Below are 17423 nucleotides of genomic sequence, written 5' to 3'. Positions count from 1 at the left end.
AAGTTCTGTTGGTGAGGTACGAGGAGATCCAGGAGAGGGCTAGGTCTTTGATGCCTAGGGAAGAGAGGATTTGTAGGAGGAGAGAGTGGCCAACAGTGTCAAAGGCAGAGGAAATGCGGTATGCCAGACCTTGCAGGTGAATTATGTGTGAGGTCATGGTGTGAGCAATAGGTGGGCCGAGGTAAATACAGTTCTGGTTACTCACGGTTATGTCGTCCCTGGGCAGGCTCGCATAAGTGAAGAGGAGAATGGCACAAGGATTCTCTGGGGCACACTCTGGTGTAAGGGACACTGGCCAGATGGTGGTTTGGGGTGCCCTTGGTGGTCTGTATTAATGTGCCAGTGGCAAGGTCCCTTGTAATCGTGACGTCAGTACCTTTTGTATGGAGGTACAATCATTTACTATAGTGTTAATAGAGTAATTGAGTCTGAGGCAAGCAGGGTGAAGCTTCAAATGGCACTTTACTGATGATGACTCTTGATAACAATACATCCATTGGTATTAAACAGTCTCTTGATACAATCCGGCATTAATCACAATCTCCCATGCATTTGGGGATAGGGAAATGCAAATCCTCAATGAAGTACAGGCTCTTGTAATACATAAGAAAGCTACTGCTCAGACTAGGCTGGTAATAATGAAAGTCTTACACTGGTGACAACTCCGGCCTGATTCTAATCCTTGATTAAAAAGGTGCTTTTCTGAATCCTGAAACTTCTATTCCAATGTTGTTCTGACAGTTGGCCTGACTGTCCTGAGGATTTAAGCTGGAGATGTAGATGCTTCAAGCTATCTCCTACACCTAGTACTAAGGTGCTGTCACGGAAGGTGTACAGAAAACTAGAAGACACAAAAAGAAGATCCGACTGACTGGATCCAAAACTAAGGAACCAAAGGGAGAGCCCTTCAACAGACCTGGCTCTCTCCTTAACTGCTCAGCCTATGCAAAAATGTCAATGGTAGATGATCGCATATCCTCGTTCCTCAACTGTATAACACCTGAACACCCTATAATAGTGAGGGAACACGACCACCGGCTCCCTACACTTGATACGGAGGGAGACAGGGTCACCTGGGATCCAGCAAACAGGAAAACACAAATGAATGAACAAAACTTATCTGTAGAAGACTCAGTAGTAGCATCCAGCATGCACACACTCCAGGAAGTTGTATAAACCGCAAAGTGATGCAGTATGGGAAGGGATTTAAAGGGATGCAATCAGTGCAACTACATGACAGCTGAGAGAGGCTAACGAGATGATAAAACGAAAGCAAAACAAAAGGAACCTCAAGGAGGAGGTTCTGAAGAACGTCTGTCAGAGCTTCTCAGATGTCTGGTGGTGACAGTACCCCTCCTTCTACGAGTGGACTCCGGACACTCAGAGCCCACCTTCTCAGGATGGGACCTATGGAAAGCCCTGATGAGACGAGTGGCCTAAATGTCCGTCATTGGGACCCACATCTTCTCCTCAGGACCATAACCCTCCCAATGAACGAGGTACTGGAGAGAACCGCAGACAACACGAGAATCCACAATCCTAGAGACCTGAAATTCAAGATTACCATCAACCACAATCGGAGGAGGAGGCAAAGACGAGGGTACAATTGGTTGGACATAAGGTTTTAATAAGGACTTATGAAAAACATTATGGATCTTCCAAGTCTGAGGAAGATCAAGACGGTAGGCAACAGGATTGATGACGGACAAGATTTTGTAAGGCCCAATAAACTTAGGACCCAACTTCCAGGAGGGAACCTTCAATTTGATATTCTTAGTAGACAACCACACCAGATCACCAACATTCAGGTCCGGACCAGGCACACGTCTCTTATCCGCCACACGCTTATATCTCTCACTCATGCTCTTTAGATTATCCTGAATCTTTTGCTAAATAGATGACAAAGACGAGGAGAATCTGTCCTCATCAGGTAAACCAGAAGACCCCTCTCCAGAGAATGTCCCAAACTGCGGATGAAACCCATATGCACCAGAAAATGGTGACTTATCAGAGGACTCCTGATGACGGTTATTTAAAGCAAACTCGGCAAGGGACAAAAAAGAACACCAATCCTCCTGATTCTCCGCCACAAAACAGCGCAGATATGTCTCCAGATTCTGATTGACGCACTCTGTCTGGCCATTCGACTGCGGGTGGAAAGCAGAAGAGAATGACAACCAAACCCCCAAGCGAGAACAGAAAGCCTTCCAGAATCTGGAAACAAACTGCGTGCCCCTATCAGAGACTATGTCTGAAGGAATACCATGCAATTTGACAATGTGATCAATAAATGCCTGCGCCAGCGTCTTAGCATTAGGCAAGCCAGGAAAAGGAATGAAATGCACCATTTTGCTAAAACGGTCCACCACCACCAGAATCACAGTCTTCCCCGAGGAACGAGGCAGGTCCGTAATGAAGTCCATGGACAGATGTGTCCAAGGACGAGAAGGAATGGGTAACGGAAGTAGAGGACCTGATGGCCGTGAATGAGGGACTTTGGCATGAGCGCAGGTCTCGCAGGCTGCCACAAAACCCTCAACCGACTTACGAAGCGCCGGCCACCAGAATCTCCGAGCGATGAGATCCACTGTGGCTCTTGCCCCCGGGTGCCCAGCAAGGACAGTATCGTAGTGCTCCTTAAAAATCTTGTGTCTTAAAGCGAGAGGCACAAACAACCTCCCAGGAGGACAAAGATCAGGAGCCTCTGACTGGGCTACCTGAACCTCTGCCTCCAATTCAGGATAAAGAGCAGAGACCACCACACCTTCAGCCAAAATGGGACCCGAGTCTTCAAAATTCCCACCTCCCGGAAAACAACGTGACAGGGCATCCGCCTTCACATTCTTAAACCCAGGGCGGAACGTGACAACAAAATTAAACCTTGAAAAGAACAAAGACCATCTGGCCTGTCTCGGGTTCAGACGCTTGGCTGACTCCAAGTAGGCCAGATTCTTATGGTCAGTAAACACGGTAATAGAGTGTCTGGCTCCCTCTAGCCAATGGCGCCATTCCTCAAAAGCTAACTTGATGGCCAACAACTCCCTATCTCCCACATCGTAATTTCTCTCTGCGGAGGAGAGTTTCTTCGAGAAAAAGGCACACGGTCGCCATTTGGCGGGAGAGGAACCCTGAGACAAGACGGCACCCACACCCACCTCAGAAGCGTCCACCTCAACTATGAAGGACAGATAAATATCAGGTTGTACCAAGATGGGAGCGGAAGCAAAACTCTCCTTGATATTAGAAAAGGCCTTACGTGCCTCTACCGACCAGGAGGAAAAATCTACCCCCTTTCTAGTCATATCAGTGAGTGGTTTAACAACAGAGGAATAATTCAAAATAAACTTCCTGTAATAATTGGCAAAACCCAAAAAACGCATCATCGCCTTCTGATTCTCAGGAAGCTCCCACTCAAGCACAGCGCGGACCTTCTCGGGGTCCATGCGAAAACCAGAAGCGGAGAGAAGAAACCCCAGAAATTGAATTTCTGGAACCGCAAACACACATTTTTCCAGTTTAGCGTACAATTTATTCTCCCGCAGGATGAGTAAGACCTGACGTAAGTGTTCCTTATGAGTTTTGAAATCAGGAGAAAAAATCAAAATGTCATCTAGATACACTAATACAAATTTCCCCATTAAATGATAAAAAATGCTGTTCACAAAATGCTGAAAGACGGCTGGAGCATTCATCAAACCAAAAGGTATAACCAAATTCTCAAAATGGCCCTCAGAGGTATTGAAGGCCGTCTTCCATTCGTCTCCTTCTCTGACCCTGACCAGGTTGTATGCCCCTCTTAGATCCAACTTGGAAAAAACTTTAGCCCCAACAATCTGGTTAAACAGGTCCGGGATCAGAGGAAGCGGATAAGGGTCACGAATTGTGATACTGTTCAGCTCCCTGAAATCCAGACATGGTCTTAAAGAACCATCTTTTTTCTTAACAAAGAAAAAACCAGCGGCAACAGGTGACTTTGAGGGTCATATGTGTCCCTTTCTCAGACTCTCAGAGATACAAGCACGCATAGCGACCCTTTCAGGTTGGGAGAGATTGTATAAACGAGATTTAGGCAGCTTGGCGCCTGGGGTGAGATTAATAGGGCAATCGTACTCCCTGTGAGGGGGCAAGTCCTGAACACCACTCTCAGAAAACACATCCGAAAATTCTGAGAGAAAAGATGGTACAGTCGTAGTAGAAACCTCAGAAACAGATGTCGTGAGGCATTTCTCTCTGCAAAAGTCACTCCAACCATTTATTTGCCTCGCTTGCCAATCAATGGTGGGGTTATGTTTAGTGAGCCAGGGTAGCCCCAACACTAGAGGAGTAGGCAACCCGCTTAGGACGAAACATGTCACATCCTCAACATGAGTATCACTCACAATCAAACGGATATTGTGAACTATGCCCTTTAACGATTTCTGAGAAAGTGGAACGGAATCAATAGCAAAAACAGGTATATCCTTTCCCAAAGTTCATACCTGGAAACCATGAGTTATAGCAAATTGATTATCAATGAAATTGACAGCTGCTCCACTATCTACAAAAATCTCACAAAAACTTTTCTTGCTCTCTAGCGCCACCCTGGCAGGTAGGACAAAACGGGAACTACAAGCAAACGGAAAACCTTCAATTTCCGAAATTCTGAACAGTATATCTCTGCGGACTGTTTACCCTGGCATAAAAGACGTAGTCTAGACTCAGCCAGAGCAATACGATCCGGATCATCATATATCTGACCCAGGGCTAAGAAAAATTCATCCACTGAACAGAGGGGCCGTGCCCCCACCGGCAGCAAAAAGGCCCAGGACTGAGCGTTATCCCTGAGCAGCGAGATGATGATCCCCACCCTCTGCTCCTCATCACCAGAGGAATGGGGAAGTAGGCGAAAATGGAGTTTGCAAGCCTCTCTAAAACGAACAAAATTCTCACTACCCCCGGAGAACGTATCTGGGAGCGAGATCTTAGGCTCAGAACAAACTCCATGAACACAAGCTGAACCGGTCACCTGAAACTGTGAAACAGTTTTACGGAGATCTGCTACCTCCAATGAAAGACCCTGCATGTGTTCAGTCAAAAGTGAAACTGGATCCATGCTTGAGACGGTTTTGGCGGTTTATAATGTCACGGAAGGTGTACAGAAAGCTAGAAGACACAAAATGAAGATCCGACTGACTGGATCCAAAACTAAGGAACCAAAGGGAGAGCCCTTCAACAGACCTGGCTCTCTCCCTAACTGCTCAGCCTATGCAAAAATCTCAATGGTAGAAGATCGCATATCCACGTTCCTCGACTGTATAACACCTGAACACCCTATAATAGTGAGGGGACACGACCACCGGCTCCCTACACTTGATACGGAGGGAGTCAGGGTCACCTGGGATCCAGCAAACAGGAAAACACAAATGAATGAACAAAACTTATCTGTAGAAGACTCAGTAGTAGCATCCAGCATGCACACACTCCAGGAAGTTGTATAAACCGCAAAGTGATGCAGTATGGGAAGGGATTTAAAGGGATGCAATCAGTGCAACTACATGACAGCTGAGAGAGGCTAACGAGATGAGAAAACAAAAGCAAAACAAAAGGAACCTCAAGGAGGAGGTTCTGAAGAACGTCTGTCAGAGCTTCTCAGATGTCTGGCGGTGACAGGTGCCTAATAAGTCCTCAGGTTATGACTATCTTGCTAATCCTTTGTCTTGCATAAACATGGTAATTCCTTAAATACTCGGCTGCATACAGTTTAGACATTGGTCACCCTGGAAGAGCGATCTATAGTGGATTGCTCACCTCTAGGTAGAATACTTGTGGGCCTTAACCCTGGGTTATGGAACCGACGGGGACAGAGTAGAGAGGCTAGGAAGATGCCTCCCTCCAGACATTCAGCTACATGGGTGTTGATTTCTTGTAGGCTCATGAGAGAACTGCATTCAACTGAACTCTTACTTGGATTTACCTGAGCTCATCTGCACTGGTTTGGATTTACTTCAACCAGGAACTGAACTGAACTGCACAGCACACAACTGCACATGACTGCACAGCCTAACTTAGGTCTGAGCTAAGCTATTTATACACACGGACACTGCTCCATCTAGTGGAGAAACAAGTGTGGTGCACCCTGACTAGGCCTGTATAAAGGATATTTGCATGTAAAATCACATTGTGACATCGAGAATATGACAGGAGATAAAATACAAAATACAGGCATATCACATGACATTAATTCATGATAAAAGTCCACGGTTACTTGAGTGGGACACTGCATACACCCGTAGTATAACATGGGTCGCCCCCGACACATCCAGTAGTAGAAAGAGAATCATCTGAAAAACACCAATACATACGCCATATACAATCACCTCCAAAAAGAGCAAATATAAATATGGACTTTGCAATGTAATACAGATAGATTATAGGCAAATATGTCACATATCACAGATAATATATATATATCAGTAGTAATTTGGGTGACTAATGGGCGTTGACTTTGTTCAGTGCTTGACAGGGAAATATGGGCGAAGATCATCAGTAAGGGCAATAAAGAGTCCATGGCAAGTAATAAGAGTGGCACAGGTGGTGAGGTGTGACTTGGAGACTAAGTTGGGCAGCTTTTCTTCTGTGACAGTACTAAACTGGGTTATGTGGGAAGAGAATTTGGGTGGCTGTGTAGGGGCGTTCATAGATTTTATTTATGTTATCTCTGAAATATGAGGCAAAGTCTTCAGCTGAGATGAGGAGTGTGGAAGTGAGCACTGGAGGATGGAGTAGAGAATTAAAGGTATTAAACAGTTATTTGGGGTTATGGGAGAAAGATGATATGAGAGTAGTGAAGTAGTCCTCTTTAGAAGAGTCGAGTGCAGACTTGAATTTGAGAACAGCTTGTTTGTATGAGAAGAAGAAGTCCTCCATGAAGTAGGTTTTCTTCAAGCGCCGTTCTGCGACTCTGGATGCTTGTCTGATTAGTGTTCCACGGTTGATTTGCTGAATTCTGGTGTGTGCGAGGGGCGACTGAGTCAAGGGCTGAAGTGATTGTGGTGTTGTAGAAAGCAGCGGCTGTGTCAGTGTCATGAATGGAAGATATGGTAAATAGTGGTGAGAGAGAGTCTGAGAGTGTGTGAATGGAGAAGTGTTTGAGATTTCTACGAGTAATGTTTTACACTACTCCATAGTTAATTTTGAAATGACTGACGTTGCCAGGGGCAGCAAAGGTTTCATGTTACAGACATTGGTTGTGGAACCACAGTGCAAACAAACAGATTTGTCTTTGGGCTAAACCTAAGGGCATTATCCTGGTGGCTCCCTGGTTTTCACTCTTTAACCCTTATACAGGGATCTGGTCTTAGCAGCAGAGAATGCACCAGGCTGCTACCTCTTGGAGTAGTCTCCGTGTGGTTAGCTGCTGACCCACAGGGCTCAGAAACACCAGTACAAATCACCAAGGGATCTGGCAAAACTCATAGTAACAGGCCATGGTCAGGGCAGGCAGAATTTGTGCAAATCTGTGACACAGTTGAAAGGTCAGGACAGGCGGCACAGGGTCAGTATTGTGAACAGGCACTGGTAAGGTCAGGTGGAAGAAGATAAATTCCGGGAATCAGTTAGAGGTTGATACAAAGGCAGACAAGCTGAATATAGCACCTTTGCAGGATCTGACAAGCTAGTGAAACCTATTGCTCAGGCAAAGGATGGGACAAATAGCACAGCACATATAGCAGAGCTGATTAGTACATTAACCCTTTAAAGACCCATGACATAGCTGTACGTCATGGGTCCGATCCCTAAACATGGCGCCCACTTGCACGTGCAGTGGGCGCCTTAGCCGCGGGGTTTCTGCTATTTTAAATAGCAGAGACCAGCGGCACATGTATGCGATCAGCCATAAGGCTGATCGCATACATCTTGCCCTTTAGATGCTGTGGTCAAATGTGACCACGGCATCTGTGCAGACCAGAACTGGAAGTCACGTGCTTCCGTTCCCGTAACCGAACCGCTTTCCCCGGCTGAGATTGGAGAATCTGTTACCTTGCGCTAACTGACCGAAGCCTCAAGCAGGCTTCAGAGTCAATTAGATGTATATATCAATACAGGCCACTAGGTGGCAGCCTTGTATTGATATAGTGCAAATTAAGTCTTCAATGATGGCTATTTATCCATCACTGAATACTATGGGCAATCAAATGATTGCCAGTTATTGTCACTTAAAAAGTTAAAAAAAAAAGTTTTACAAATATAAAAAAAAAGTTCAAATCACCTCCATTTCCTTAAAATTAAAATACTTAACCAATAAAAAAATAAACATCATGGGCATCGCCGCATTGAAAATGCCCATACTATTAAAATATAACAATATTAATGGCATACAGCAAATGGCGTAGTGGAAAAAAAAATTAAAACTGCCAATTTGCCATTTTTTGTCACTTCAACTACCCAATAATTTTTTAATAAAAAGTGATCAAAAAGTCACACACACTTAAAATTGGTATCACTAAAAAGAACAGATCGTCCCGCAAAAAATTAGCCCTCACACAGCCCTGTAAACATAGCTACAAAAAAGTTATTGGGGTCAGTATATGGTTATGAAAAAAAAAATCTTTTTTTTTTCTCAAATGTTTTAATTTTTTTCAGTACTAAAACGCAAGAAAAATTATACAAGTGTGGTATCGTTGGAACCGTATTGACCTGGAGAATGAAGATAACATGTCAATTTTACCGCATAGTGTATAGTGTAAAAAAATAAAAATAAAAACCTTTATCAGAATTGCGTTTTTCTTCCCAATTCTACCCCATTTGGAATTTTTTCCCGCTCCCTACTACATGGTATGCAACCATAAATGGTGACATTATAAAGTACAACTTGTCCCGCAAAAAAAGCCCTCATAAGGCTATGTGAATGGAAAAATAATAAAGTTAGGACTATGGGAAGGTGAGGAGTGAAAAGCAAAAAGGCAAAAATGGAAAATCCCAGGGTTCTTAAGAGACCTCAAGCAGCTGCATGCTGAGCAAATGGGAATTAACCCTTGCAGTACTGCAGGTTATGTGAGGTTCAATTAATAATATCCTTAGCACACACACCGGAATCCCTCAGGAAACCAGAGCTCGGGAGGGCTGCCAGAGAGCTGGAACTGGGACAGACAAAGGGTGATTGGAGTGGCGCCTATCCCCGCCCAGAAGCAGGGGACAGTGGTGGCCATGAACTACCATTGTAACAGTTCTATGTCACCCTATCCACATAAGCTTTATTCCCGGCCCACCCCCATAAAAGCACAAATGCAAAATAAAAATCAGGAAAATACAGTCATGTGAGTATTTATTTATGGAAGGTGTCACTGTATGGTAGCAAAGCTACTCTATGGGGGGTGATTTATAAAGACAGACGCTTTCTGCTCCGGTCTTGGTAACCCATGCACTGCCGGAGGATGCAACACATTTATGATAAATTAGGCACATCCTCCAGCAGTCCTTGCACCTAAACAGTACAGTCAGGTCCATAAATATTGGGACATCAACACAATTCTAACATTTTTGGCTCTATACACCACGACAATGGATTTGAAATGTTCTTCAACTGCAGACTGCCAGCTTTAATTTAAGGGTATTTACATCTAAATCAGGTGAACGGTGTAGGAATTACAGCAGTTTGCATATGTGCCTCCCACTTGTAATGGGACAAAATAATAATCATAAATCAAACTTTCACTTTTTAATACTTGGTTGCAAATCCTTTGCAGTCAATTACAGCCTGAAGTCTGGAACGCATAGACATCACCAGACGCTGGGTTTCATCCTTGGTGATGCTCTGCCAGGCCTCTACTGCAACTGTTTTCAGTTCCTGCTTGTTCTTGGGGCATTTTCTCTTCGGTTTTGTCTTCAGCAAGTGAAATGTATGCTCAATCGGATTCAGGTCAGGTGATTGACTTGGCCATTGCATAACATTCCACTTCTTTACCTTAAAAAACTCTTTGGTTGCTTTTGCAGTATGCTTTGGGTCAAATCACTGGCAAGCTAATATAGGTAGACGTTCCACCATCAATAAATAATATCACTGTAGTTAGGAACGTTATGAGGATTAGATAAAACTAATACTTGATTTAATATACAAATATTATAGAGGAAAGGAAACCTACTAACTATATAAAAAATCAAAGTGACCAGAGTGTATCCACAATTCCTGTGGCAGATCGAGGTGACACAAGAAGGGCCACAATCCGTGATATCACTCAGGTGTGGAGACGGTCACTAAGAGATCCACTTTAGATGCACTATGGTTGATTATATAACCATGCCTCGGCTATGGTAATCTATGCACAACCCAAATTGTGCACCGTGGCACGGACAAGGTGCTCAGCTCACTCACCCAGTATGGATGTCGTTTGGCAAACTCTAATCTGGCCTTCCTGTTTTTGAGGCTCACTAATGGTTTACATCTTGTAGTGAACCCTCTGTATTCACTCTGGTGAAGTATTCTCTTGATTGTTGACTTTGACAAACATACACCTACCTCCTGGAGAGTGTTCTTGATCTGGCCAACTGTTGTGAAGGGTGTTTTCTTCACCAGGGAAATAATTCTTCGGTCATCCACCACAGTTGTTTTCCGTGGTCTTCCTGGTCTTTTGGTGCTGCTGAGCTCACCGGTGCGTTCCTTTTTTTTAAGAATGTTCTAAACCGTTGTTTTGGCCACACCTGATGTTTTTGCTATCTCTCCGATGGGTTTGTTTTGTTTTTTCAGCCTAATGATGGTTTGCTTCACTGATAGTGACAGCTCTTTGGATCTCATCTTGAGAGTTGACAGCAACAGATTCCAAATGCAAATAGCCCACTTGAAATGAACTCTGGCCCTTTTATCTGCTCATTGTAATTGGGATAATGAGGGAATAACACATACCTGGCTATGGAACAGCTGAGAAGCCAATTCTCCCATTACACTACACTGTTCACCTGATTTGGATGTAAATACCCTCAAATTAAAGCTGGCATTCTTCAGTTAAAGCACATCTAGTTAGTTTTATTTAAAATCCATTGGGGAGGTGTATAGAGCCAAAAATGTTAGAATTGTGTTGATGTCCCAATATTTATGGACCTGGCTGTATATTCCTGGCTTCATTTGTACCAGAAAACTGTCATAAATGAAGATGTTGGCAATGCCCCATTCCTGCCCTTGCCATGTCCCCCTTTTGGAAAAGTGACGAGGGCAGCGTAAAAAGAGGCACTTGCTACTTTTTTTTTCTTCAAAAAGTTGCATTTAGAAAGTTACAATTACATAGCTTGCGACTTTTTAAAGCTACTTTTCTGGCAAAAAGGAGATCATAAAGTATGATGAGAGTATTTCCAGACATGAATTTTGTCTCTTTAGAGACGAAGATCCTGAGCTGAGGTTTGACTTGTCCACTGTCCCTATAGCAGCTGTAGGGACTGCCTCTAAGATCCATACTCTCTTGTTACCTAAATATTTTTACCTCATATATTTAGTAAAATACATTTTATTATGTTTTTTAATCTTTATTGCACACAATACCCCAATCTTCTCTATTCCTTTATGCCTTTTAGGCTAGTTTCACATTAATGTTAGGCATCTTCGACAGGTTGTTCCAGCAGGGAGAAGCCTGCTGGAGATGTCTGGATCCGGCACTGCCGCATGCTACCGGATACCCGCCGGCCCCATTCACTATAATGGGATAATGAGGACCAGTGGAGATCCGGAAAAGATGTCGTGAAGCGGCAGCGGTTTCTGTCCGGCAGATCCTCTGCATATTTGCCGCCTTGCGTCCGGATCTCCACCAGTCCTCATTATAGTGAATGGGGCCGGACGGCGATATTTTTGCTTCTGGCAATGCTGGAATGCAGAGAGATCTGGTAGGCTGTTCCCTGCCGGAATAGCCTGCCGGTTCTCAAAACGCTAGTGTGAAACTAGCCTTAGATATACGGACATACCGTACTTTAATGTTCATATTTTTATACCCAACATGAACTTAGCGTCATTCTTGTATACCAGCACCACTTTAAATATATTTTCTGAAGATTTTAAAGGGGGTTGTCTCACTTCAGTAAGTGGCATTTATCATGTAGAGAAATCGAATACAAGCCAATTACTAATATATTGTTGTTATCCATATTGCCTCCTTTACTGGCTGGATTCATTTTTCCATCACATTATACACTGCTGGTTTCCATGGTTACAGACCACCCTGCAATCCATCAGTGGTGTTTGTGCTTGCACAATACAGGAAAAAGCACTAGCCTATGTGCGCTCCCATGGTCCCAGCCACCAGAGAGCCTGACATTTTCTCTTATAATGTGCAAGCATGACCACCACTGATGGATTGCAGGGTGGTCTGTAACCATGGAAACCAGCAGTGTATAATGTGATGGAAAAATGAATCTAGCCAGCAAAGGAAGCAATATGGATAATAACAATACATTAGTAAGTGCCTTGTAATAACTTTCTCTACATGATAAATGACACTAGCTGAAGTAAGACAAACCCTTTAATAGCTATGTCTATGATTTGAACATTTGTGCTATAATAATAGATGTAGCATATAGTATATTCTATAAAGGGTAACTCCAGCTGTGTAGACATTGATTGTCATATAGTATAATGGCATGGTGCATACAGTGCTGCCCATAATTATTCATACCCCTGGTAAATTTAGACTTATAGTTACTTAAAAGTAACCAGCAAGTAATTTTTTCACGGTTAATGATATAGGTGTCTCCCAAAAGATAATAAGACGATGTGCAAGAGGCATTATTGTGGAGAAAAAAACATTTCTCAGCTTTTATTTACATTTGAGGCAAAAAGTGTCCAGTCCAAAATTATTCATACGCTTCTTAATAATCAATAGAAAAGCCTTTATTGGCTATTACAGCAATCAAACGCTTCCTATAATTGCAGACCAGCTTTTTGCATGTCTCCACAGGTATTTTTGGCCATTCATCTTTAGCAATGAGCTCCAAATCTTTCAGGTTGGAGGGTCTTCTTGCCATCACCCTGATCTTTAGCTCCCTCCACAGGTTCTCAATTGGATTCAAGTCTGGACTCTGGCTGGGCCACTCCAAAACGTTAATGTTGTCTGCTAACCATTTCTTCACCACTTTTGCTGTGTGTTTTGGGTCATTGTCATGCTGAAATGTCCACTGGTGCCCAAGGCCAAGTTTCTCTGCCCACTGCCTGATGTTGTCCTTGAGAATCCTCATGTATTGCTGTTTTTTCATGGTGCCGTTTACTGTGATTAGGTTCCCTGGTTCATTGGCTGAAAAACACCCCCAAAGCATTAGGTTCCCACCACCATGTTTGACAGTGGGAATGGTGTTCTTTGGGTTGAAGGCTTCTCCTTTTTTACGCCAATTGGACACTTTTTGCTCAAATGCAAATAAAAGCTGAGAAATGTTTTTTTTCCCCACGATAATGCCTCTTGTACATCGTCTTATTATCTTTTGGGAGACACCCATGTCATTTCCCGTCAAAAAATTACTTGCTGGTTGAATAAAAGTAACTTTAAGTCACAATTTTCTAGGGGTATGAATAATTATGGGCAGCACTGTGCATATGTGGTAATTAATAGAGTCTTTTATATCTATCAAGAAAGGGCAGATGGAATAGGACATAGGAGATGGATTCATGTAGTTTGAACGGGTTTCTAGTTATTGTCAGATGGTTCCAGTAAAATAAGCTAGCATGTCACTGCATGTGAGTTCAAAATTTTCATTCTCCACATCCAGAAACTCAATAAACCCTTTATCCTTTTTATGAAAACAGGCATTGGCCGTCATGAAACATCATTGAACTCACATGATAGTTACTGCTGCCCCATGAGCTGCTCTCAGAGGACAGAATACTGTAGCTCTGTGAAAGGATGATCTGTGATTCATCAGAACAGGGAAAGCCAGCCATGGACTCAAACAAACAAGAAGGTAAAATCTTTCTAATTCTCATCGGTTGGGTCCCAAATCAGTAAAATATCTCAGTGGTGCACAATCTGTAGCTTATGCTTACATCTATTAGTAATGCTGTAGCTCATGTAAACTACATGTAGCAGGGAGCCTGCACCACAATGCAAACATATCCCCAATCCACAGGACAGGGGTTAAGTATCTGGTGCATTGAGTTCTGACTGGAGCTCAACTTCATACGGAGACACGGGACTCGTGATCTACTGATCTGTGGAGGTCCAAGTGGTTGGACCACCAGCAATCAGATACTTACCCCCTATCCTGTGGTTTGAATGATGGGAAAACCCCTTTCAACAGTAACTCTATCATACATGTTACCATTGGATCTGCTACCTTTATAGGTGTGAACCATTCTATAACAGTGCAGCTTCCCTTTATCCCATCAGCAGGCTCAGGCTGTTGTAAGGGTCTGCATGTATGGTGGGTGAACCTCAAACTCTCTAATTTTTGCTGCATATGGGCTCCACATGTGTCCTATATAATCGGTTGCCCTTTCTAGATTCTGACTATTTTTAATTGTTTCTGCCTTGTACATATGTGTATATGTGATTGTATATATTGTATGTACGGTATGTTGCCTTTGGTTTGCAGGTTGTCAAAATGGGGTTGGGGGATTTATTAAGACAACAGCTTTGTTATTGTAAGATGCACTTAAATTATTAAGGGGCACAGGACTTTATATAATATTGATGTATCCTCAGCATGTTGGCGCACCAGAAAATGAAATCTACGTAAGCAAAGAGATGGTGTAGATTTCAGGTATAATGTGCAGCAATTTTCTGGTGCAAATATTGTTAAATGTGGTGATGAGGTCGAAAGGAGAAAAAAGCTAATTTTGGTACAAAAAAGGACCTGTGTCAAAATGTTTGACTTTTCTTTGTGAGAAACTGGCAAAGAATGACACATTACTATGCTTATTATTCTGTTTCTGTGGCATTATCCATGTTCCCATACTGTCTGCAATAACCCTCACCTCTGACTTCATAGTGTCACGGACGTACCGAGACATACGGACGTCCCGGCGACAGTGAGTGGCAGGAGATCTGTGAGACTGGCAACACGTGGTTTGATCTGACAGATTTTCCTTGTGGATCAATAGGTGTCTGTGTTGTTTCTGGTAATGGACAGGTGTGGTTTATATGGTCATTTAACCTTCCTTATTTATAGTTGCTTCTCCCACTATGCTGTGTGGTTTATAGCTTTTGTGCCTGTGAATTGTTTGTGGATGGATCTCGGCTGAGTTCCTGGTGCTGCCATAGCCTCTTTGAGGTTAAGTCTTTTCTTTCCCTTTTGTATTTTGTTTGGGTTCTGTGTGTTGCATTTCCCTCTTGTTTTGTATTAGGCCTGAAGTAGACTCCTGTCCATCCTTCCTTAGGAGGAACAGGTAGTCTCGTCCCTGCCATTAGTACCAGGGTCCTATAGGGCTAGATAGGATTCTAGGTATTCCTGCGTATGAACTCACCTACCTTTGGGGTCTGTTCATACTGGTAGTCAGTCAGGATTATGGTTAGGGTTTTCACCACGAGGTGTCCATCTTCCTTCCCTAGTTCTCAGGCCTGATTCCCTGTTTCCCTCTTCCCTCCTATGCTCGGTGTGGTGTTTCCCTCCCACATTGAAGCGTGACACATAGTTTTTGGAATCACAACATCTGATATCCAAACAAAAGTTAAAATCAGCATTTTCAAAGGTGTACAAACAGGATATCTTGCAGCGCCATAATTAGAGATGAGCGAATTTCATATTTTGAAAATCGTTTGCGGTTCGTTTTGTGGTATTTAGTGAATTGTGCATTAGTAGCATTCCGTTATTCATTCCGTCATAATAGAAGTCTATGGCTTGCATAACGGATTTGTCCGGTTCCTGTAATGCAGGAGAAGACTCCAGCATAACGTAAACGGGACGTATCCGTTATGCAGGCCATAGACTTCTATTATGACGGAATGAATAACGGAATGCCTCTAAACGTAATATGCTATATAGTGCAATAACATAGATAAAGACAGACAGGTGCCCTGTTATTGATGGGATTTCCTAATGATCCATCTGACAGAAGTGTAATATGATGCTCGTACATCCCAGTGCAAAATCTGCAACAGGACTTCCCACCTACCATAGTACTCAGCCATCAGGTATGTACCCAAGGTGGGTTCTTTCCTTCCATCAAAGAGAAGAAAGGGGAAAATAAAATATAAAAGTGAAAAGGAAGAGATCAATCACACAATGAGACAAACATTCTGTATGTGGTCCTAATCCTGTTACATAAATACCAAGGCAGAGTGACTTGATGGCACCCAGGCCACCTTGGGATATTCCATTCCAGCACTCAGCTCCTAGCCATAACATTGAGAAGGCTGTATATATTCCAAAAGCTCACAAGAGAATATATTTCATTATCATAAATGCAACCAAATTTGTGCCATTGAAAAAAGGGCAAGTTCTCTATTTGCAAATGTATTTTTTAAAATAATTTAGTACTATGAATGCTATTGGCTATTCGAGTACCACTTTATAAACTGAAGAACCATTAGGATAAATGTCATGCCAGGCAGGCTATCCAGAAGCAAGCTTCCTTCTGTGTATGTCATACCAACAATTCTGGTTAATCTTGCAATGTGTCTCCTGCAAAGTATTATATCAAAGGTGGAAAACACAAAAAAGCTGTTTTTAAGACAAGCTGCCGACATTCAAGGGTGGATTTGTAGGGTAGCTATCTAACTGGTCATAGCACGTCTTTCTTATTAAGCTTTTTAGGCAGCATTTGATAGTCTAAAAATAAGTATTTTAATGAATGTACTGTATGACTGTATGATTGTTGGTGAATAACTTTGTATGTCTACATAATATGTTTTTTTTTTTCCGAAGCAAAGCATTTTTAGGTACTGTTCCCCACCTTCCTAATTTTTTACTCCCCCCCAATAATTGCTCATCACAAGTGAGCTTATGAATGACTGGTTATGGTTTAATGATCGGTTTCATGTGTCCAAACTTTGCAATGTTACCAAGATGCCACTTAGTAGATGGGTGAAGTCCAATATCTGTGAACTCCCCCTTACAGAAATCCTGAACTTACCACTGGTAGATCGTTAAATATGATTATATTGCATACTTTATTGGAGGAGGTAGTAGTAGATAACTACAGTAGTAAATAACCTTCTCTTGTTTTAATTGCAATTGAGTTGATCTTGAAAAGATGACTGTGAATAGAAGTATTATCTTAAGTTAATTGCATTCCTGCTATACTTACTATATGAAAATAAGAAACTCCTTGCGCACATTTTTTTAATCAAAATTGCGTCAGGCCCATCTACCAGCGACTATGTGATTTCTCACAGTCACGACCTACACTAACGGACTTACCAGTTTTTTTAGGGCAATGTAGAATTCAGCTATATCACACTCTGATTTAAAACCCTGGGCAGATGGGTGTGAATGCACAGTCTAAAAAGGAGCAACCACTGCCTCAAATGTCTGATTAA

At 42.7% G+C, this 17423-nt stretch overlaps 1 protein-coding gene across 1 annotated transcript in view; it reads left to right on the top strand.

Annotated features, from left to right (window-relative positions):
- Positions 1–17423, top strand: part of ARHGEF33 (Rho guanine nucleotide exchange factor 33) — a 166599-nt gene that overhangs the window by 30910 nt on the left and 118266 nt on the right. The window contains exon 2 of the mRNA XM_044292262.1: positions 13754–13908. Within this exon, the coding sequence (XP_044148197.1) occupies positions 13851–13908 (58 nt within the window). The 5' untranslated portion in view covers positions 13754–13850. The remainder of the gene's footprint in view (positions 1–13753; positions 13909–17423) is intronic.

The sequence above is a fragment of the Bufo gargarizans genome, chromosome 4 (assembly GCF_014858855.1).
Source record: "Bufo gargarizans isolate SCDJY-AF-19 chromosome 4, ASM1485885v1, whole genome shotgun sequence".
NCBI classification, from domain to species: domain Eukaryota; kingdom Metazoa; phylum Chordata; class Amphibia; order Anura; family Bufonidae; genus Bufo; species Bufo gargarizans.
Note: the sequence above shows the minus strand (reverse complement) of the source record. Positions and strands in the feature narration are given on the sequence as shown.